At 56.1% G+C, this 23,902-nt stretch overlaps 1 protein-coding gene across 2 annotated transcripts in view; it reads left to right on the top strand.

Annotated features, from left to right (window-relative positions):
- Positions 1-23,902, top strand: part of LOC135538769 (protein flightless-1 homolog) — a 92,340-nt gene that overhangs the window by 36,150 nt on the left and 32,288 nt on the right. For both annotated transcript variants that reach the window (XM_064964682.1, XM_064964683.1), the window contains exons 6-16: positions 1,078-1,239; positions 1,911-2,014; positions 2,328-2,503; positions 4,936-5,093; positions 6,653-6,737; positions 6,936-7,083; positions 12,840-12,973; positions 15,578-15,700; positions 16,166-16,270; positions 19,085-19,264; positions 19,412-19,494. In XM_064964682.1, the coding sequence (XP_064820754.1) occupies positions 1,078-1,239; positions 1,911-2,014; positions 2,328-2,503; positions 4,936-5,093; positions 6,653-6,737; positions 6,936-7,083; positions 12,840-12,973; positions 15,578-15,700; positions 16,166-16,270; positions 19,085-19,264; positions 19,412-19,494 (1,458 nt within the window). The remainder of the gene's footprint in view (positions 1-1,077; positions 1,240-1,910; positions 2,015-2,327; positions 2,504-4,935; positions 5,094-6,652; positions 6,738-6,935; positions 7,084-12,839; positions 12,974-15,577; positions 15,701-16,165; positions 16,271-19,084; positions 19,265-19,411; positions 19,495-23,902) is intronic.

A 23,902-nucleotide genomic window follows, 5' to 3' on the forward strand; every position in this document is an offset into this window, starting at 1 on the left:
ATGCCATCCCTAACCAGTTGTTCATCAACCTGCCTTATAACCTAATACCGACCCTCCTCCTCCTCCCAGCATCGATGCCATCCCTAACCAGTTGTTCATCAACCTGCCTTATAACCTAATACCGACCCTCCTCCTCCTCCCAGCATCGATGCCATCCCTAACCAGTTGTTCATCAACCTGCCTTATAACCTAATACCGACCCTCCTCCTCCCAGCATCAATGCCATCCCTAACCAGTTCTTTATCAACCTGCCTTATAACCTAATACCGACCCTCCTCCTTCCAGCATCGATGCCATCCCTAACCAGTTGTTCATCAACCTGCCTTATAACCTAATACCGACCCTCCTCCTCCTCCCAGCATCGATGCCATCCCTAACCAGTTGTTTATCAACCTGCCTTATAACCTAATACCGACCCTCCTCCTCCTCCCAGCATCGATGCCATCCCTAACCAGTTGTTTATCAACCTGCCTTATAACCTAATATCGACCCTCCTCCCAGCATCGATGCCATCCCTAACCAGTTGTTCATCAACCTGCCTTATAACCTAATACCGACCCTCCTCCTCCCAGCATCGATGCCATCCCTAACCAGTTGTTTATCAACCTGCCTTATAACCTAATACCGACCCTCCTCCTCCTCCCAGCATCGATGCCATCCCTAACCAGTTGTTTATCAACCTGCCTTATAACCTAATACCGACCCTCCTCCTCCTCCCAGCATCGATGCCATCCCTAACCAGTTGTTTATCAACCTGCCTTATAACCTAATACCGACCCTCCTCCTCCCAGCATCGATGCCATCCCTAACCAGCTGTTTATCAACCTGCCTTATAACCTAATACCGACCCTCCTCCTCCCAGCATCGATGCCATCCCTAACCAGTTGTTTATCAACCTGCCTTGTAACCTAATACCGACCCTCCTCCTCCTCCCAGCATCGATGCCATCCCTAACCAGTTGTTTATCAACCTGCCTTATAACATATTACCGACCCTCCTCCTCCCAGCATCGATGCCACCCTAACCAGTTGTTTATCAACCTGCCTTATAACCTAATACCGACCCTCCTCCTCCCAGCATCGATGCCATCCCTAACCAGTTGTTCATCAACCTGACTGACCTGCTGTACCTGGACCTGAGTGACAACAAGCTGGACAGCCTCCCCCCTCAGATGAGACGCCTCGTCCACCTGCAGACCCTCATCCTGAACAACAATCCCCTGATGCACGCCCAGCTACGGTACGACGCTTTATAACACATTATAACCATCTGAATGCACGCCCAGCTACGGTACGACGCTTTATAACACATTATAACCATCTGAAGAATGCACGCCCAGCTACGGTACCACACATTATAACAATCTGAAGAATGCACGCCCAGCTACGGTACCAAGCATTATAACACATTATAACCATCTGAATGCACACCCAGCTACGGTACCACACATTATAACACATTATAACCATCTGAATGCACACCCAGCTACGGTACCAAGCATTATAACACATTATGACCATCTGAATGCACGCCCAGCTACGGTACCACACATTATAACAATCTGAAGAATGCACGCCCAGCTACGGTACCACACATTATAACACATTATGACCATCTGAATGCACTCCCAGCTACGGTACCACACATTATAACCCCTTGAGTTGCACTTAGCTATGGTATGAGACTATAACATGTTATAACCCCCTGAGGCACGCCCAGCTACTGTACAAAGCTTTATAACACATTATAACACCTTAATACACATTATAACCCCCTGATGCACGCCCAGCTATAATATGAAGGTTTATAACCCCCTGATGCACGCCCAGCTATAATATGAAGGTTTATAACCCCCTGATGCACGCCCAGCTATGGTACGAAGCTTTCTAAGTCCTCCTGTGTGTGAGCAGCCAGCTGCCAGCCATGGTGGCCCTCCAGACTCTCCACCTGAGGAGCACCCAGAGAACCCAGAGCAACATGCCTACCAGTCTGGAGGGACTGGTACACCTGGCAGGTAACACACACACACACACCTGGCAGGTAACACACACACACACACCTGGCAGGTAACACACACACACACACCTGGCAGGTAACACACACACACACACCTGGCAGGTAACACACACACACACACCTGGCAGGTAACACACACACACACACACACACACACACACACACACACACCTGGCAGGTAGCACACACACACACCTGGCAGGTAACACACACACCTGGCAGGTAACACACACACACACACACCTGGCAGGTCACACACAATCCAAGACCAAAGTCAGGAAATGAATGTCCTTTATGTGGTCTCTCCTTAGATGTGGACCTGTCCTTCAACGACCTGAGTCGGGTTCCTGAGTGTCTCTATACGCTGAGCAGTCTGAAGCGTCTCAACCTCTCCTCCAATCAGATCTCAGAGCTCTCCCTCTGCATCGACCAATGGACTCAGCTAGAGACACTCAACCTCAGCAGGAACCAACTCACATCACTGCCTGTAAGAACATGTCTCTCTCTCCCTCTCTCTGTCTCTCTCTCACACTATAACCCCTTGTACTTAGCTATGGTACGACCCTTTATAACATGTTATAACCCCCTGATGCACGCCCAGCAACTGTACAAAGCGTTATAACACATTATAGCACCCTAATACACATTATAACCCCTTGCACTTAGCTATGGTACGACCCTTTATAACACCTTATAACCCCCCTGATGCACGTCCAGCTATATAAACATAACACAGAACAGGTTTTCCATTAGATAGACATGTCAATGTTTATATAATCAGCCTTGTACAGTGTTTTTAGCAATGTGAAAATAGTTGTAGTATGAATAGTGGGGAAGATAAATAACCAGATAATTATGGGGTGTATTTACAATGTTGGTTCTCCACTGGTTTCCCTGTTCTCGTGGCAACGGGCCACACATCGTGCTGCTGTGACGGCACATTTATGGTATTTGAGCTAAACAGAGATGGGAGTTTATCAATGTGGGATTTGTTTTCTAATTCTTTGTGTGTCTGTGTAATCGTGTCTCTAATATGGTCATGTAGTTGGCAGGAGGTTAGAAAGTGCAGATCAGTTACCACCACCCCATTTTAATCAATTTTAGAGGCACTGGTTGTTAGTCCCAGGACAATCATGGTGTTTCCTGTCCCAGGTAGTTGGACTTGTTCAATCATGGTGTTTCCTGTCCCAGGTAGTTGGACTTGTTCAATCATGGTGTTTCCTGTCCCAGGTAGTTGGACATGTAGACCTTGATCTGTTGGTGACAGTAGGTCATCTGATCTGTTGGTGACAGTAGGTCGTCTGATCTGTTGGTGACAGTAGGTCGTCTGACCTGTTGGGGACAGTAGGTCGTCTGACCTGTTGGTGACAGTAGGTCGTCTGACCTGTTGGGGACAGTAGGTCGTCTGACCTGTTGGGGACAGTAGGTCGTCTGACCTGTTGGGGACAGTAGGTCGTCTGACCTGTTGGGGACAGTAGGTCGTCTGACCTGTTGGGGACAGTAGGTCGTCTGACCTGTTGGGGACAGTAGGTCGTCTGACCTGTTGGGGACAGTAGGTCGTCTGACCTGTTGGGGACAGTAGGTCGTCTGACCTGTTGGGGACAGTAGGTCGTCTGACCTGTTGGGGACAGTAGGTCGTCTGACCTGTTGGGGACAGTAGGTCGTCTGACCTGTTGGGGACAGTAGGTCGTCTGACCTGTTGGGGACAGTAGGTCGTCTGACCTGTTGGGGACAGTAGGTCGTCTGACCTGTTGGGGACAGTAGGTCGTCTGACCTGTTGGGGACAGTAGGTCGTCTGACCTGTTGGGGACAGTAGGTCGTCTGACCTGTTGGGGACAGTAGGTCGTCTGACCTGTTGGGGACAGTAGGTCGTCTGACCTGTTGGGGACAGTAGGTCGTCTGACCTGTTGGGGACAGTAGGTCGTCTGACCTGTTGGGGACAGTAGGTCGTCTGACCTGTTGGGGACAGTAGGTCGTCTGACCTGTTGGGGACAGTAGGTCGTCTGACCTGTTGGGGACAGTAGGTCGTCTGACCTGTTGGGGACAGTAGGTCGTCTGACCTGTTGGGGACAGTGGGTCATCTGGGTATACCTGGATCTTTTGGTGACAGTAGGTCATCTGATCTGTTGGGGACAGTAGGTCGTCTGACCTGTTGGGGACAGTAGGTCGTCTGACCTGTTGGGGACAGTAGGTCGTCTGACCTGTTGGGGACAGTAGGTCGTCTGACCTGTTGGGGACAGTAGGTCGTCTGACCTGTTGGGGACAGTAGGTCGTCTGACCTGTTGGGGACAGTAGGTCGTCTGACCTGTTGGGGACAGTAGGTCGTCTGACCTGTTGGGGACAGTAGGTCGTCTGACCTGTTGGGGACAGTAGGTCGTCTGACCTGTTGGGGACAGTAGGTCGTCTGACCTGTTGGGGACAGTAGGTCGTCTGACCTGTTGGGGACAGTAGGTCGTCTGACCTGTTGGGGACAGTAGGTCGTCTGACCTGTTGGGGACAGTAGGTCGTCTGACCTGTTGGGGACAGTAGGTCGTCTGGGTATACCTGGATTTTTGGTGACAGTGGGTCGTCTGATCTGTTGGTGACAGTAGGTCGTCTGACCTGTTGGTGACTGTAGGTCGTCTGACCTGTTGGGGACAGGAGGTCGTCTGACCTGTTGGGGACAGTAGGTCGTCTGACCTGTTGGGGACAGTAGGTCGTCTGACCTGTTGGGGACAGTAGGTCGTCTGACCTGTTGGGGACAGTAGGTCGTCTGATCTGTTGGGGACAGTAGGTCGTCTGGTAGAGCAGCATTCTGACCTCATCTTCGATGGTGAGTTCAGGGGCTGCAGATCGGTCCAACAACACTGCTCGTTCGTTGACGTCAAACAGGTTTGGACTTAAACTGCACCCTTTGTCTTACCCTCTGTCTCTCTCCAGTCTGCTATCTGTAAGCTGGGGAAGTTGAAGAAGCTTTATGTGAACAGTAACAAGCTGGACTTTGATGGAGTGCCGTCTGGCGTGGGGAAGTTATCCAGTCTGCAGGAGTTCATGGCTGCTAACAACAACCTGGAACTCATTCCCGAGGGACTCTGTAGGTGGGTACCTCACGTCATACCCGAGGGTCTCTGTAGGTGGGTACCTCACGTCATACCCGAGGGACTCTGTAGGTGGGTACCTCACGTCATACCCGAGGGTCTCTGTAGGTGGGTACCTCACGTCATACCCGAGGGACTCTGTAGGTGGGTACCTCACGTCATACCCGAGGGACTCTGTAGGTGGGTACCTCACGTCATACCCGAGGGACTCTGTAGGTGGGTACCTGGGTACCTCACGTCATACCCGAGGGACTCTGTAAGTGGGTACCTCACGTCATGCCCGAGGGTCTCTGTAGGTGGGTACCTCACGTCATACCCGAGGGACTCTGTAGGTGGGTACCTGGGTACCTCACGTCATACCCGAGGGACTCTGTAGGTGGGTACCTCACGTCATACCCGAGGGACACTGTAGGTGGGTACTCACGTCATACCCGAGGGACACTGTAGGTGGGTACCTCACGTCATACCCGAGGGACTCTGTAGGTGGGTACCTCACGTCATACCCGAGGGACTCTGTAGGTGGGTACCTCACGTCATACCCGAGGGACACTGTAGGTGGGTACCTCACGTCATACCCGAGGGACTCTGTAGGTGGGTACCTGGGTACCTCACGTCATACCCGAGGGACTCTGTAGGTGGGTACCTCACGTCATACCCGAGGGACACTGTAGGTGGGTACCTCACGTCATACCCGAGGGACTCTGTAGGTGGGTACCTCACGTCATACCCGAGGGACTCTGTAGGTGGGTACCTCACGTCATACCCGAGGGACACTGTAGGTGGGTACTCACGTCATACCCGAGGGACACTGTAGGTGGGTACCTCACGTCATACCCGAGGGACTCTGTAGGTGGGTTCCTCACGTCATACCCGAGGGACTCTGTAGGTGGGTACCTGGGTACCTCACGTCATACCCGAGGGACTCTGTAGGTGGGTACCTCACGTCATACCCGAGGGACTCTGTAGGTGGGTACCTGGGTACCTCACGTCATACCCGAGGGACTCTGTAGGTGGGTACCTCACGTCATACCCGAGGGTCTCTGTAGGTGGGTACCTCACGTCATACCCGAGGGACTCTGTAGGTGGGTACCTCACGTCATACCCGAGGGACTCTGTAGGTGGGTACCTGGGTACCTCACGTCATACCCGAGTACCTCACGTCATACCCGAGGGACTCTGTAGGTGGGTACCTCACGTCATACCCGAGGGACTCTTTAGGTGGGTACCTCACGTCATACCCGAGGGACTCTGTAGGTGGGTACCTCACGTCATACCCGAGGGACTCTGTAGGTGGGTACCTCACGTCATACCCGAGGGTCTCTGTAGGTGGGTACCTCACGTAATACCCGAGGGTCTCTGTAGGTGGGTACCTCACGTCATACCCGAGGGACTCTGTAGGTGGGTACCTCACGTCCTACCCGAGGGACTCTGTAGGTAGACACACACTTAAGGCGTCCGCATGCTTCCAAGCCGGTATTTCATGATGCCATTTTGTGACGTGCTTTGATGTTTCTGACAGTACCGGCTGTGTAGTGGATCAACGTGTTGTTGTTGTGTAGGTGTGGGAAGCTGAAGAAGTTGGTTCTGAATAAGAATCGTCTGGTGACTCTTCCTGAAGCCATCCACTTCCTCGTCGACCTAGAGGTACACACTGGTCTCTGTTCTAGATGTTCTGTCCTGTGTTCTAGGTTCTAACTGTTCTAAATGTTCTAGGTGTTTTGCCCTATGTTCTAGGTTCTAGACATTCTACCCTGTGTTTTAGGTTCAAAATGTTCTAGATGTTCTGTTCTAGGTTTTAGATGTTCTAGGTTGTAAGTGGTCTCTTCTCTGTGTGTGTTCTAGGTTCTAGATGTACGTGAGAACCCCAACCTGGTGATGCCTCCCAAGCCGGTGGACAGGACAGCAGAGTGGTACAACATCGACTTCTCTCTTCAGAACCAACTGAGACTGGCTGGAGCATCCCCTGCTGTAATATCTGCTGCAGGGGGAGGTGGGTCTAGGTCCTGGGGAGGTGGGTCTAGGTCCTGGGGAGGTGGGTCTAGGTCCTGGGGAGGTGGGTCTAGGTCCTGGGGAGGTGGGTCTAGGTCCTGGGGAGGTGGGTCTAGGTCCTGGGGAGGTGGGTCTAGGTCCTGGGGAGGTGGGTCTAGGTCCTGGGGAGGTGGGTCTGGGTCCTGGGGAGGTGGGTCTGGGTCCTGGGGAGGTGGGTCTGGGTCCTGGGGAGGTGGGTCTGGGTCCTGGGGAGGTGGGTCTGGGTCCTGGGGAGGTGGGTCTAGGTCCTGGGGAGGTGGGTCTAGGGGAGATGGGTCTGGGTCCTGGGGAGGTGGGTCTGGGTCCTGGGGAGGTGGGTCTAGGGGAGGTGGGTCTGGGTCCTGGGGAGGTGGGTCTGGGTCCTGGGGAGGTGGGTCTGGGTCCTGGGGAGGTGGGTCTGGGTCCTGGGGAGGTGGGTCTGGGTCCTGGGGAGGTGGGTCTGGGTCCTGGGGAGGTGGGTCTGGGTCCTGGGGAGGTGGGTCTAGGTCCTGGGGAGGTGGGTCTAGGTCCTGGGGAGGTGGGTCTAGGTCCTGGGGAGGTGGGTCTGGGTCCTGGGGGGAGGTGGGTCTAGGTCCTGGGGAGATGGGTCTAGGGGAGATGGGTCTGGGTCCTGGGGAGGTGGGTCTCGGGGAGATGGGTCTGGGTCTAGGTCCTGGGGAGGTGGGTCTAGGTCCTGGGGAGGTGGGTCTAGGTCCTGGGGAGGTGGGTCTGGGTCCTGGGGAGGTGGGTCTAGGGGAGATGGGTCTGGGTCCTGGGGAGGTGGGTCTAGGGAAGATGGGTCTGGGTCTAGGTCCTGGGGAGGTGGGTCTAGGTCCTGGGGAGGTGGGTCTAGGTCCTGGGGAGGTGGGTCTGGGTCCTGGGGAGGTGGGTCTAGGTCCTGGGGAGATGGGTCTAGGGGAGATGGGTCTGGGTCCTGGGGAGGTGGGTCTAGGGGAGATGGGTCTGGGTCTAGGTCCTGGGGAGGTGGGTCTAGGTCCTGGGGAGGTGGGTCTAGGTCCTGGGGAGGTGGGTCTGGGTCCTGGGGAGGTGGGTCTAGGGGAGATGGGTCTGGGTCCTGGGGAGGTGGGTCTAGGGGAGATGGGTCTGGGTCTAGGTCCTGGGGAGGTGGGTCTAGGTCCTGGGGAGGTGGGTCTAGGTCCTGGGGAGGTGGGTCTGGGTCCTGGGGAGGTGGGTCTAGGTCCTGGGGAGATGGGTCTAGGGGAGATGGGTCTGGGTCCTGGGGAGGTGGGTCTAGGGGAGATGGGTCTGGGTCTAGGTCCTGGGGAGGTGGGTCTAGGTCCTGGGGAGGTGGGTCTAGGTCCTGGGGAGGTGGGTCTGGGTCCTGGGGAGGTGGGTCTAGGGGAGATGGGTCTGGGTCTGGGTCCTGGGGAGGTGGGTCTAGGGGAGATGGGTCTGGGTCTAGGTCCTGGGGAGGTGGGTCTAGGTCCTGGGGAGATGGGTCTGGGTCTAGGGGAGATGGGTCTGGGTCTAGGGGAGATGGGTCTAGGGGAGATGGGTCTAGGGGAGATGGGTCTAGGGGAGATGGGTCTAGGGGAGATGGCTCTAGGGGAGATGGCTCTAGGGGAGATGGCTCTAGGGGAGATGGGTCTAGGGGAGATGGGTCTAGGGGAGATGGGTCTAGGGGAGATGGGTCTAGGGGAGATGGGTCTAGGGGAGATGGGTCTGGGTCTAGGGGAGATGGGTCTAGGTCTAGGGGAGATGGGTCTGGGGAGGTCGGTCTGGGTCTAGGGGAAGTGGGTCTAGGGGAGATGGGTCTAGGGGAGATGGGTCTAGGGGAGATGGGTCTGGGTCTAGGGGAGATGGGTCTAGGTCTAGGGGAGATGGGTCTGGGGAGGTCGGTCTGGGTCTAGGGGAGATGGGTCTAGGGGAGATGGGTCTAGGGGAGATGGGTCTGGGTCTAGGGGAGATGGGTCTGGGTCTAGGGGAGATGGGTCTGGGTCTAGGGGAGATGGGTCTGGGTCTAGGTCCTGGGGAGATGGGTCTGGGTCTAGGGGAGATGGGTCTGGGGAGGTCGGTCTGGGTCTAGGGGAGATGGGTCTAGGGGAAGTGGGTCTAGGGGAGATGGGTCTAGGGGAGATGGGTCTAGGGGAGATGGCTCTAGGGGAGATGGGTCTAGGGGAGATGGCTCTAGGGGAGATGGGTCTGGGTCTAGGGGAGATGGGTCTAGGGGAGGTGGGTCTGGGTCTAGGGGAGATGGGTCTGGGTCTAGGGGAGATGGGTCTGGGTCTAGGGGAGATGGGTCTAGGGGAGATGGGTCTGGGTCTAGGGGAGGTGGGTCTAGGTGAGGTGGGTCTAGGTGAGGTGGGTCTGGGTCTAGGGGTGCTGGGTCTAGGGGAGGTGGGTCTTGGTCTAGGGGAGGTGGGTCTGGGTCTAGGGGAGATGGGTCTGGGTCTAGGTCCTGGGGAGGTGGGTCTGGGGAGGTGGGTCTGGGGAGGTCGGTCTGGGTCTAGGGGAGATGGGTCTAGGGGAGATGGGTCTAGGGGAGATGGGTCTAGGGGAGATGGGTCTAGGGGAGATGGGTCTAGGGGAGATGGGTCTAGGGGAGATGGGTCTGGGTCTAGGGGAGATGGGTCTAGGGGAGATGGGTCTAGGGGAGATGGGTCTGGGGAGGTCGGTCTGGGTCTAGGGGAAGTGGGTCTAGGGGAGATGGGTCTAGGGGAGATGGGTCTAGGGGAGATGGGTCTAGGGGAGATGGGTCTGGGTCTAGGGGAGATGGGTCTAGGGGAGATGGGTCTGGGTCTAGGTCCTGGGGAGATGGGTCTGGGTCTAGGGGAGATGGGTCTAGGGGAGATGGGTCTAGGGGAAGTGGGTCTAGGGGAGATGGCTCTAGGGGAGATGGGTCTAGGGGAGATGGGTCTGGGTCTAGGGGAGATGGGTCTAGGGGAGATGGGTCTGGGTCTAGGGGAGGTGGGTCTGGGTCTAGGGGAGGTGGGTCTGGGTCTAGGGGAGATGGGTCTAGGGGAGATGGGTCTAGGGGAGATGGGTCTGGGTCTAGGGGAGGTGGGTCTAGGTGAGGTGGGTCTGGGTCTAGGTGAGGTGGGTCTGGGTCTAGGGGTGCTGGGTCTAGGGGAGGTGGGTCTTGGTCTAGGGGAGGTGGGTCTGGGTCTAGGGGAGATGGGTCTGGGTCTAGGGGTTGTGGGTCTAGGGCAGGTGGGTCTGGGTCTAGGGGAGGTGGGTCTGGGTCTAGGGGAGGTGGGTCTGGGTCTAGGGGAGGTGGGTCTGGGTCTAGGGGAGATGGGTCTGGGTCTAGGGCAGGTGGGTCTAGGTGAGGTGGGTCTGGGTCTAGGGGAGATGGGTCTGGGTCTAGGGGAGATGGGTCTGGGTCTAGGGGAGATGGGTCTGGGTCTAGGGGAGATGGGTCTAGGGGAGATGGGTCTGGGTCTAGGGGAGATGGGTCTGGGTCTAGGGGAGATGGGTCTAGGGGAGATGGGTCTGGGTCTAGGGGAGATGGGTCTGGGTCTAGGGGAGATGGGTCTGGGTCTAGGGGAGATGGGTCTGGGTCTAGGGGAGATGGGTCTAGGGCAGGTGGGTCTGGGTCTAGGGGAGGTGGGTCTTGGTCTAGGGGAGGTGGGTCTGGGTCTAGGGGAGGTGGGTCTTGGTCTAGGGGAGATGGGTCTGGGGAGGTCGGTCTGGGTCTAGGGGAGATGGGTCTAGGGGAGGTGGGTCTGGGTCTAGGGGAGGTGGGTCTAGGGGAGGTGGGTCTAGGTCCTGGGGAGGTGGGTCTGGGTCCTGGGGAGGTGGGTCTAGGTCTAGGGGAGGTGGGTCTAGGGGAGGTGGGTCTAGGGGAGGTGGGTCTAGGTCCTGGGGAGGTGGGTCTTGGTCTAGGGGAGGTGGGTCTGGGTCTAGGGGAGGTGGGTCTAGGGGAGGTGGGTCTAGGGGAGGTGGGTCTAGGTCTAGGGGAGGTGGGTCTGGGTCTAGGGGAGGTGGGTCTAGGGGAGGTGGGTCTAGGTCCTGGGGAGGTGGGTCTTGGTCTAGGGGAGGTGGGTCTGGGTCCTGGGGAGATGGGTCTAGGTCCTGGGGAGGTGGGTCTAGGGGAGGTCGGTATGGGTCCTGGGGAGGTGGGTCTAGGTCCTGGGGAGGTGGGTCTAGGGGAGATGGGTCTGGGTCTAGGTCCTGGGGAGGTGGGTCTAGGTCCTGGGGAGGTGGGTCTGGGTCTAGGGGAAGTGGGTCTGGGTCTAGGGGAAGTGGGTCTAGGTCCTGGGGAGGTGGGTCTAGGGGAGATGGGTCTGGGTCTAGGTCCTGGGGAGGTGGGTCTAGGGGAAGTGGGTCTGGGTCTAGGGGAGATGGGTCTGGGGAGGTCGGTCTGGGTCTAGGGGAGGTGGGTCTAGGGGAGATGGGTCTTGGTCTAGGGGAGATGGGTCTGGGTCTAGGGGAGATGGGTCTGGGGAGGTCGGTCTGGGTCTAGGGGAGATGGGTCTAGGGGAAGTGGGTCTTGGTCCTGGGGAGGTGGGTCTAGGGGAGATGGGTCTTGGTCTAGGGGAGATGGGTCTAGGTCCTGGGGAGATGGGTCTAGGGGAGGTCGGTCTGGGTCTAGGGGAGATGGGTCTAGGTCCTGGGGAGATGGGTCTAGGGGAGATGGGTCTAGGGGAGATGGGTCTAGGGGAGATGGGTCTGGGTCTAGGGGAAGTGGGTCTTGGTCTAAGGGAGATGGGTCTGGGGAGGTCGGTCTGGGTCTAGGGGAGATGGGTCTAGGTCCTGGGGAGATGGGTCTAGGGGAAGTGGGTCTAGGTCCTGGGGAGGTGGGTCTAGGGGAGATGGGTCTTGGTCTAGGGGAAGTGGGTCTTGGTCTAGGGGAGATGGGTCTGGGGAGGTCGGTCTGGGTCTAGGGGAGATGGGTCTAGGGGAAGTGGGTCTTGGTCCTGGGGAGGTGGGTCTAGGGGAGATGGGTCTGGGTCTAGGTCCTGGGGAGGTGGGTCTAGGGGAGATGGGTCTGGGGAGGTCGGTATGGGTCTGGGGAGGTCGGTCTGGGTCTAGGGGAGATGGGTCTAGGGGAAGTGGGTCTAGGTCCTGGGGAGGTGGGTCTAGGGGAGATGGGTCTAGGTCCTGGGGAGGTGGGTCTAGGGGAGATGGGTCTAGGGGAAGTGGGTCTTGGTCTAGGGGAGATGGGTCTGGGGAGGTCGGTCTGGGTCTAGGGGAGATGGGTCTAGGGGAAGTGGGTCTAGGTCCTGGGGAGGTGGGTCTAGGGGAGATGGGTCTAGGGGAGATGGGTCTGGGGAGGTCGGTATGGGTCTAGGGGAGATGGGTCTAGGGGAAGTGGGTCTTGGTCTAGGGCAGGTGGGTCTGGGTCTAGGGGAGGTGGGTCTAGGTGAGGTGGGTCTGGGTCTAGGGGTGATGGGTCTAGGGGTTGTGGGTCTGGGTCTAGGGCAGGTGGGTCTTGGTCTAGGGCAGGTGGGTCTGGGTCTAGGGGAGGTGGGTCTAGGGGTGGTGGGTCTGGGTCTAGGGGTGGTGGGTCTGGGTCTAGGGGTGGTGGGTCTGGGTCTAGGGCAGGTGGGTCTTGGTCTAGGGGAGGTGGGTCTAGGGGAGGTGGGTCTAGGGGTGGTGGGTCTGGGTCTAGGGGTGGTGGGTCTGGGTCTAGGGGTGGTGGGTCCCCCCCCCCCCACTGCTACACACTGATACTCTGTCCATCCAGACCTGTCTGTGGACCAGACAGAGAAATGCACTGATTTGCTTTCGATACGCCCGTATCTAAAGTGTGTGTGTGTGTGTGTGTGTGTGTAGGGGCCAGCCCACGGGACCCCCTGGCGAGGAAGATGAGGCTGAGGAGGAGGAAGGACAGTAGTCAAGACGACCAGGCTAAACAGGTCCTCAAGGGGATGAGTGATGTCACACAAGAGAAGAACAAGAGTTTCGAGGTAGGGAGGGGTGGCGGGGGGGGTGGAGTAGAGGGGGATGGGGGTTGGGAGGGGTGGATGGATGGATGGATGGAGGTGAGTGGGAGGGGTGGATAGATGGATGGAGGAGAGTGGGAGGGGTGGATGGATGGAGGAGAGTGGGAGGGAGGAGAGAGAGAGGGAGGGCTGGATGGAGGGCTGGATGGATGGAGGAGAGTGGGAGTGGATGGATGGATGGAGGAGAGTGGGAGGGATGGATGGAGGAGAGTGGGAGGGATGGATGGAGGAGAGTGGGAGGGATGGATGGAGGAGAGTGGGAGGGGTGGATAGATGGATGGATGGAGGAGAGTGGGAGGGGTGGATAGATGGATGGATGGAGGAGAGTGGGAGGGGTGGATGGATGGATGGAGGAGAGTGGGAGGGGTGGATAGATGGAGGAGAGTGGGAGGGGTGGATGGATGGATGGATGGATGGAGGAGAGTGGGAGGGATGGATGGAGGAGAGTGGGAGGGGTGGATGGATGGATGGATGGATGGAGGAGAGTGGGAGGGGTGGATGGATGGAGGAGTGGGGGGTGGATGGATGGATGGAGGAGAGTGGGAGGGGTGGATGGAGGAGAGTGGGAGGGATGGATGGAGGAGAGTGGGAGGGATGGATGGAGGAGAGTGGGAGGGATGGATGGAAGAGAGTGGGAGGGGTGGATGGATGGATGGAGGAGAGTGGGAGGGGTGGATGGAGGAGAGTGGGAGGGGTGGATGGAGGAGAGTGGGAGGGGTGGATGGAGGAGAGTGGGAGGGGTGGATGGAGGAGAGTGGGAGGGATGGATGGAGGAGAGTGGGAGGGGTGGATGGAGGAGAGTGGGAGGGGTGGATGGATGGATGGATGGATGGAGGAGAGTGGGAGGGGTGGAGGGGTGGATGGATGGATGGAGGAGAGTGGGAGGGATGGATGGAGGAGAGTGGGAGGGATGGATGGAGGAGAGTGGGAGGGGTGGATAGATGGAGGAGAGTGGGAGGGGTGGATGGATGGATGGATGGATGGAGGAGAGTGGGAGGGGTGGATGGATGGATGGATGGAGGAGAGTGGGAGGGGTGGAGGGGTGGATGGATGGATGGAGGAGAGTGGGAGGGATGGATGGAGGAGAGTGGGAGGGGTGGATGGATGGATGGATGAGAGTGGGAGGGGTGGATGGATGGATGGAGGAGAGTGGGAGGGGTGGATAGATGGATGGAGGAGAGTGGGAGGGGTGGATAGATGGATGGAGGAGAGTGGGAGGGGTGGATAGATGGATGGAGGAGAGTGGGAGGGGTGGATGGATGGATGGAGGAGAGTGGGAGGGGTGGATGGATGGATGGAGGAGAGTGGGAGGGGTGGATGGATGGATGGAGGAGAGTGGGAGGGGTGGATAGATGGATGGAGGAGAGTGGGAGGGGTGGATAGATGGATGGAGGAGAGAGGGAGGGGTGGATAGATGGATGGAGGAGAGTGGGAGGGGTGGATAGATGGATGGAGGAGAGTGGGAGGGGTGGATAGATGGATGGAGGAGAGTGGGAGGGGTGGATAGATGGATGGAGGAGAGTGGGAGGGGTGGATGGATGGATGGAGGAGAGTGGGAGGGATGGATGGATGGATGGATGGAGGAGAGTGGGAGGGGTGGATGGATGGATGGATGGAGGAGAGTGGGAGGGGTGGATAGATGGATGGATGGAGGAGAGTGGGAGGGATGGATGGATGGATGGAGGAGAGTGGGAGGGAGGAGAGGGGTGGATGGAGGAGGAGGGTGGAGGGGGAGGGAGGGAGGGATGGATGGGGAGGGAGGGAGGAGAGAGGGAGGGCTGGATAGAGGAGAGTGAGAGGGGTGGTTGGATGGAGGAGAGTGGGAGGGGTGGTTGGATGGAGGAGAGTGGGAGGGATGGATGGAGGGATGGATGGAGGGGGAGGGAGGGAGGGAGGAGAGGGAGGGCTGGATAGAGGAGAGTGAGAGGGGTGGTTGGATGGAGGAGAGTGGGAGGGGTGGATGGAGGAGAGTGGGAGGGGTGGATGGAGGAGTGGGAGGGGTGGTTGGATGGAGGAGAGTGGGAGGGGTGGATGGAGGAGTGCGGGGGTGGATGAGGGAGGGAATGGGGTGGATGGATGGAGAAGAGTGGGAGGGGTGGATGGAGGAGAGTGGGAGGGGTGGATGGAGGAGAGTGGGAGGGGTGGATGGAGGAGTGGGAGGGGTGGTTGGATGGAGGAGAGGGGAGGGGTGGATGGAGGAGTGCGGGGGTGGATGAGGGAGGGAATGGGGTGGATGGATGGAGAAGAGAGTGAGGGAGGAGAGAGAGAGAGAGAGAGGGAGGGCTGGATGGATGGAGGGAGAGAGGGAAGAGAGAGTGAGGATGGATGGATGGAGAAGAGAGTGAGGGAGAAGAGAGAGAGAGGGAGGGAGGGCTGGATAGATGGATGGATGGAGGAGGGAGAGAGGGATGAAAATATGAGTTTCATTCCTAGATTGAAAGAAGCTAGTCCTCCTAGATTTACACCCACCAGCATCCTCTGTTGGGAACGTGCCAATGACTTCAAATGAAACCGAGCCCTTACTGTGTGTGTGTGTGTGTGTGTGTGTGTGTGTGTGTGTGTGTGTAGGAGAATGGCGATCAGAAGTATGGTGAACTGAATGCGTCATTGGGACACACGCGTCGTTGGGACAAGAGTCTGGAGAAACCACAGCTGGACTACTCCGAGTTCTTCATGGAGGACGTAGGACAGGTAGGCCCAGCAGCGTTCAGGTTTTGGCCGGGCGAGGCCGTCGTCCTGCCCCTGAACAAGGCAGTTAACCCACTGTTCCCCGGTTGGCCGTCGTCCTGCCCCCGAACAAGGCAGTTAACCCACTGTTCCCCGGTAGGCCGTCGTTCTGCCCCTGAACAAGGCAGTTAACCCACTGTTCCCCGGTAGGCCGTCGTCCTGCCCCTGAACAAGGCAGTTAACCCACTGTTCCCCGGTAGGACGTCGTTCTGCCCCTGAACAAGGCAGTTAACCCACTGTTCCCCGGTAGGCCGTCGTCCTGCCCCTGAACAAGGCAGTTAACCCCCTGTTCCCCGGTAGGCCGTCGTCCTGCCCCTGAACAAGGCAGTTAACCCCCTGTTCCCCGGTAGGCCGTCGTCGGGGGGGGTAGATGTCTCCATGATGGCTCTTATCTGATAGGGGTGTGTGTGTGTGTGTGTGTGTGTGTAGGTTCCTGGTGTGTTTGTGTGGCAGATAGAGAACTTTGTTCCGATGCAGGTAGACGAGGCGTTCCAGGGGAAGTTCTACGAGGCTGACTGCTACATCATCCTCAAGGTAACACACTGCTACATCATCCTCAAGGTAACACACTGCTACATCATCCTCAAGGTAACACACACACTGCTACATCATCCTCAAGGTAACACACTGCTACATCATCCTCAAGGTAACACACTGCTACATCATCCTCAAGGTAACACACTGCTACATCATCCTCAAGGTAACACACACACTGCTACATCATCCTCAAGGTAACACACACACTGCTACATCATCCTCAAGGTAACACACACACTGCTACATCATCCTCAAGGTAACACACACACTGCTACATCATCCTCAAGGTAACACACACACTGCTACATCATCCTCAAGGTAACACACTGCTACATCATCCTCAAGGTAACACACTGCTACATCATCCGCAAGGTAACACACTGCTACATCATCCTCAAGGTAACACACACACTGCTACATCATCCTCAAGGTAACACACACACTGCTACATCATCCTCAAGGTAACACACACACTGCTACATCATCCTCAAGGTAACACACACACTGCTACATCATCCTCAAGGTAACACACACACTGCTACATCATCCTCAAGGTAACACACACACTGCTACATCATCCTCAAGGTAACACACACATTGCTACATCATCCTCAAGGTAACACACACACTGCTACATCATCCTCAAGGTAACACACACACTGCTACATCATCCTCAAGGTAACACACACACTGCTACATCATCCTCAAGGTAACACACACACTGCTACATCATCCTCAAGGTAACACACACACTGCTACATCATCCTCAAGGTAACACACACACTGCTACATCATCCTCAAGGTAACACACGCACTGCTACATCATCCTCAAGGTAACACACGCACTGCTACATCATCCTCAAGGTAACACACGCACTGCTACATCATCCTCAAGGTAACACACGCACTGCTACATCATCCTCAAGGTAACACACTGTTACATCATCCTCAAGGTAACACACGCACTGCTACATCATCCTCAAGGTAACACACGCACTGCTACATCATCCTCAAGGTAACACACACACACTGCTACATCATCCTCAAGGTAACACACACACACTGCTACATCATCCTCAAGGTAACACACACACACTGCTACATCATCCTCAAGGTAACACACACACACTGCTACATCATCCTCAAGGTAACACACACACTGCTACATCATCCTCAAGGTAACACACGCACTGCTACATCATCCTCAAGGTAACACACGCACTGCTACATCATCCTCAAGGTAACACACGCACTGCTACATCATCCTCAAGGTAACACACACGCACTGCTACATCATCCTCAAGGTAACACACACACACTGCTACATCATCCTCAAGGTAACACACACACACTGCTACATCATCCTCAAGGTAACACACACACACTGCTACATCATCCTCAAGGTAACACACACACACTGTTACATCATCCTCAAGGTAACACACACACACACACACACACACACTGTTACATCATCCTCAAGGTAACATACACACACACACACACACAGTTACATCATCCTCAAGGTAACACACACACAGCTACATCATCCTCAAGGTAACACACACATCTGTACTGGTCAGGCCTGGTTAATCACCCTCCGTACTGGAAAATACCATGCTAGCCAGCAGCACAGTACTGTAGAGGTTTGCCCTGTAAGGTGAATGGAGAACATGCTAGCTAGCAGCACAGTACTGTAGAGGTTTGTCCTGTAATGTGAATGGAGAACATGCTAGCTAGCAGCACAGTACTGTAGAGGTTTGCCCTGTAATGTGAATAGAGAACATGCTAGCTAGCAGCACAGTACTGTAGAGGTTTGTCCTGTAATGTGAATGGAGAACATGCTAGCTAGCAGCACAGTGCTGTAGAGGTTTGTCCTGTAATGTGAATGGAGAACATGCTAGCTAGCAGCACAGTGCTGTAGAGGTTTGTCCTGTAATGTGAATGGAGAACATGCTAGCTAGCAGCACAGTGCTGTTGAGGTTTGCCCTGTAATGTGAATGGAGAACATGCTAGCTAGCAGCACAGTACTGTAGAGGTTTGCCCTGTAATGTGAATAGAGAACATGCTAGCTAGCAGCACAGTACTGTAGAGGTTTGTCCTGTAATGTGAATGGAGAACATGCTCGCTAGCAGCACAGTACTGTAGAGGTTTGTCCTGTAATGTGAATGGAGAACATGCTAGCTAGCAGCACAGTACTGTAGAGGTTTGTCCTGTAATGTGAATAGAGAACATGCTAGCTAGCAGCACAGTGCTGTAGAGGTTTGCCCTGTAAGGTGAATAGAGAACATGCTAGCTAGCAGCACAGTGCTGTAGAGGTTTGCCCTGTAATGTGAATAGAGAACATGCTAGCCAACAGCACAGTGCTGTAGAGGTTTGCCCTGTAATGTGAATGGAGAACATGCTAGCTAGCAGTACAGTACTGTTGAGGTTTGTCCTGTAATGTGAATAGAGAACATGCTAGCTAGCAGCACAGTACTGTAGAGGTTTGCCCTGTAAGGTGAATGGAGAACATGCTAGCTAGCAGCACAGTACTGTAGAGGTTTGCCCTGTAAGGTGACTGGTTTAATAGTGTCTACTGTAGGGACGAGCAGTTAGTCTGTACAGAACACCACAAAGTGAAGCCTCATTTCCATGAGACAACATATGATTTCATATTGTACTGCTATGTAGTAACCTCCAACTCCCTCTCCTCCTCTACCCCCCCCCCCACCTCTCCTCTACCCCCCACCCCTCCTCCTCCCCCACCCTCCTCCCCCCCCCCCCCCCACCCTCCTCTACCTCTACCCCCCCCCCTCCTCTACCCCCCAGACGTTCCTGGACGACAACGGAGCCCTGAACTGGCAGATATTCTACTGGATCGGTCAGGAAGCTACGCTGGATAAGAAGGCGGGGTCTGCCATCCACGCCGTCAACCTCCGTAACTACCTGGGGGCGGAGTGTCGAACCATCAGAGAGGAGATGGGAGACGAGTCCGAGGAGTTCAGCGCTGTAGGTCCACACGCTCACACACACACGCACACACACACACACACACACACACACACACACACACACACACACACACACACACTCACACACACACCCTAATTGACAGACGGCCTGGAGAAAACCTTGCGAACTCTTCTGCCCCACCAGGTGTTTGAAAATGACATCTCCTACATTGAGGGGGGGACCGCCAGCGGCTTCTATACTGTGGAGGACACACACTATACTGTCAGGTAAGGAGGGGGGGTCCACACTATACTGTCAGGTAAGGGGGTACACAATATACTGTCAGGTAAGGGGGGGGTCCACACTATACTGTCAGGTAAGGGGGGGGGGTACACACTATACTGTCAGGTAAGGAGGGGGGGGGTACACAATATACTGTCAGGTAAGGGGGGGGGGGGGGTCCACACTATACTGTCAGGTAAGGGGGGGGGTCCACACTATACTGTCAGGTAAGGGGGGGGGTCCACACTATACTGTCAGGTAAGGAGGGGGGGTCCACACTATACTGTCAGGTAAGGAGGGGGGTCCACACTATACTGTCAGGTAAGGGGGGGGTCCACACTATACTGTCAGGTAAGGGGGGGGGGGTCCACACTATACTGTCAGGTAAGGAGGGGGGTACACACTATACTGTCAGGTAAGGAGGGGGGGTCCACACTATACTGTCAGGTAAGGAGGGGGGGGGGTCCACACTATACTGTCAGGTAAGGGGGGGGTCCACACTATACTGTCAGGTAAGGGGGGGGGGGGTCCACACTATACTGTCAGGTAAGGAGGGGGGGGTCCACACTATACTGTCAGGTAAGGGGGGGGGGTCCACACTATACTGTCAGGTAAGGGGGGGGGTCCACACTATACTGTCAGGTAAGGGGGGGGGGGTCCACACTATACTGTCAGGTAAGGAGGGGGGGGTCCACACTATACTGTCAGGTAAGGAGGGGGGGTCCACACTATACTGTCAGGTAAGGGGGGGGGGTCCACACTATACTGTCAGGTAAGGAGGGGGGGTCCACACTATACTGTCAGGTAAGGGGGGTACACACTATACTGTCAGGTAAGGGGGGGGGGGGTACACACTATACTGTCAGGTAAGGAGGGGGGGGTCCACACTATACTGTCAGGTAAGGGGGGGGGTACACACTATACTGTCAGGTAAGGGGGGGTACACACTATACTGTCAGGTAAGGGGGGGGTACACACTATACTGTCAGGTAAGGAGGGGGGTACACACTATACTGTCAGGTAAGGGGGGTACACACTATACTGTCAGGTAAGGGGGGTACACACTATACTGTCAGGTAAGGAGGAGGGGGTCCACACTATACTGTCAGGTAAGGGGGGGGTACACACTATACTGTCAGGTAAGGGGGGGGTACACACTATACTGTCAGGTAAGGGGGGTACACACTATACTGTCAGGTAAGGGGGGTACACACTATACTGTCAGGTAAGGAGGGGGGGTACACACTATACTGTCAGGTAAGGAGGGGGGGTCCACACTATACTGTCAGGTAAGGGGGGGTACACACTATACTGTCAGGTAAGGGGGGGGGTACACACTATACTGTCAGGTAAGGGGGGGGGGGGTACACACTATACTGTCAGGTAAGGGGGGGGTACACACTATACTGTCAGGTAAGGGGGGGGGTCCACACTATACTGTCAGGTAAGGAGGGGGGTCCACACTATACTGTCAGGTAAGGGGGGGGGGTCCACACTATACTGTCAGGTAAGGGGGGGGTACACACTATACTGTCAGGTAAGGGGGGGGGGGGGTACACACTATACTGTCAGGTAAGGGGGGTCCACACTATACTGTCAGGTAAGGAGGGGGGGGTCCACACTATACTGTCAGGTAAGGGGGGGGGGGTACACACTATACTGTCAGGTAAGGGGGGGGGGGTACACACTATACTGTCAGGTAAGGAGGGGGGTACACACTATACTGTCAGGTAAGGAGGGGGGTCCACACTATACTGTCAGGTAAGGAGGGGGGTCCACACTATACTGTCAGGTAAGGGGGGGGTCCACACTATACTGTCAGGTAAGGGGGGGTACACACTATACTGTCAGGTAAGGGGGGTACACACTATACTGTCAGGTAAGGGGGGGGGGGTACACACTATACTGTCAGGTAAGGGGGGGGTACACACTATACTGTCAGGTAAGGGGGGGGGGGGTCCACACTATACTGTCAGGTAAGGGGGGTACACACTATACTGTCAGGTAAGGGGGGGGGGTCCACACTATACTGTCAGGTAAGGGGGGGTACACACTATACTGTCAGGTAAGGGGGGGTACACACTATACTGTCAGGTAAGGGGGGGGGTACACACTATACTGTCAGGTAAGGGGGGGGTACACTCTATACTGTCAGGTATGGGGGGGGGTACACACTATACTGTCAGGTAAGGGGGGGTACACACTATACTGCCAGGTAAGGGGGGGTACACACTATACTGTCAGGTAAGGGGGGGGGGTCCACACTATACTGTCAGGTAAGGGGGGGGGGGGTCCACACTATACTGTCAGGTAGGGGGGGGGGGGGGGGTACACACTATACTGTCAGGTAAGGGGGGGGGTCCACACTATACTGTCAGGTAAGGGGGGGGGTCCACACTATACTGTCAGGTAAGGGGGGGGGTACACACTATACTGTCAGGTAGGGGGGGGGGGGTACACACTATACTGTCAGGTAAGGGGGGGGGGGGGGGGTACACACTATACTGTCAGGTAGGGGGGGGGGGGTACACACTATACTGTCAGGTAAGGGGGGGGGGGGTACACACTATACTGTCAGGTAAGGGGGGGGGGTACACACTATACTGTCAGGTAAGGAGGGGGGGTCCACACTATACTGTCAGGTAAGGGGGGGGTACACACTATACTGTCAGGTAAGGGGGGGGTACACACTATACTGTCAGGTAAGGGGGGGGGTTACACACTATACTGTCAGGTAAGGGGGGTCCACACTATACTGTCAGGTAAGGGGGGGTACACACTATACTGTCAGGTAAGGGGGGGGTTACACACTATACTGTCAGGTAAGGGGGGGGTCCACACTATACTGTAAGGGGGGGGGGGTACACACTATACTGTCAGGTAAGGGGGGGGTCCACACTATACTGTCAGGTAAGGGGGGTACACACTATACTGTCAGGTAAGGGGGGTACACACTATACTGTCAGGTAAGGGGGGGGGTACACACTATACTGTCAGGTAAGGGGGGGGGGTACACACTATACTGTCAGGTGGGGGGGGGGGTCCACACTATACTGTCAGGTAAGGAGGGGGGTACACACTATACTGTCAGGTAAGGGGGGGGTCCACACTATACTGTCAGGTAAGGGGGGGGGGGTACACACTATACTGTCAGGTAAGGGGGGTACACACTATACTGTCAGGTAAGGGGGGGGGGGTCCACACTATACTGTCAGGTAAGGAGGGGGGGGGGTACACACTATACTGTCAGGTAAGGGGGGGGGTCCACACTATACTGTCAGGTAAGGGGGGGGGGTACACACTATACTGTCAGGTAAGGAGGAGGGGGGTCCACACTATACTGTCAGGTAAGGGGGGTACACACTATACTGTCAGGTAAGGGGGGGGTACACACTATACTGTCAGGTAAGGGGGGGGGGGGGGTACACACTATACTGTCAGGTAAGGGGGGGGGGGGTACACACTATACTGTCAGGTAGGGGGGGGGGGGTACACACTATACTGTCAGGTAAGGGGGGGGTACACACTATACTGTCAGGTAAGGGGGGGGGGGTCCACACTATACTGTCAGGTAAGGAGGAGGGGGGGTCCACACTATACTGTCAGGTAAGGGGGGTCCACTATACTGTCAGGTAGGGGGGGGGGGTCCACACTATACTGTCAGGTAAGGGGGGGGGTCCACACTATACTGTCAGGTAAGGAGGAGGGGGGGTCCACACTATACTGTCAGGTAAGGGGGGTCCACTATACTGTCAGGTAAGGGGGGGGGGGGTCCACACTATACTGTCAGGTAAGGGGGGGGGGGGGTACACACTATACTGTCAGGTAAGGGGGGGGTACACACTATACTGTCAGGTAAGGAGGGGGGGGGGTTACACACTATACTGTCAGGTAAGGGGGGGGGGTACACACTATACTGTCAGGTAAGGGGGGGGGGTCCACACTATACTGTCAGGTAAGGAGGAGGGGGGGTCCACACTATACTGTCAGGTAAGGGGGGTCCACTATACTGTCAGGTAAGGGGGGGGGGGTCCACACTATACTGTCAGGTAAGGGGGGGGTCCACACTATACTGTCAGGTAAGGAGGAGGGGGGGTCCACACTATACTGTCAGGTAAGGGGGGTCCACTATACTGTCAGGTAAGGGGGGGGGGGGTCCACACTATACTGTCAGGTAAGGGGGGGGGGTACACACTATACTGTCAGGTAAGGGGGGGGTACACACTATACTGTCAGGTAAGGAGGGGGGGGGGGGTTACACACTATACTGTCAGGTAAGGGGGGGGGGTACACACTATACTGTCAGGTAAGGAGGGGGGTTACACACTATACTGTCAGGTAAGGGGGGGGGGGTACACACTATACTGTCAGGTAGGGGGGGGTACACACTATACTGTCAGGTAAGGGGGGGGT

This window comes from Oncorhynchus masou, unplaced genomic scaffold (assembly GCF_036934945.1).
Source record: "Oncorhynchus masou masou isolate Uvic2021 unplaced genomic scaffold, UVic_Omas_1.1 unplaced_scaffold_181, whole genome shotgun sequence".
In the NCBI taxonomy this organism is placed as follows: Eukaryota; Metazoa; Chordata; class Actinopteri; order Salmoniformes; family Salmonidae; genus Oncorhynchus; species Oncorhynchus masou.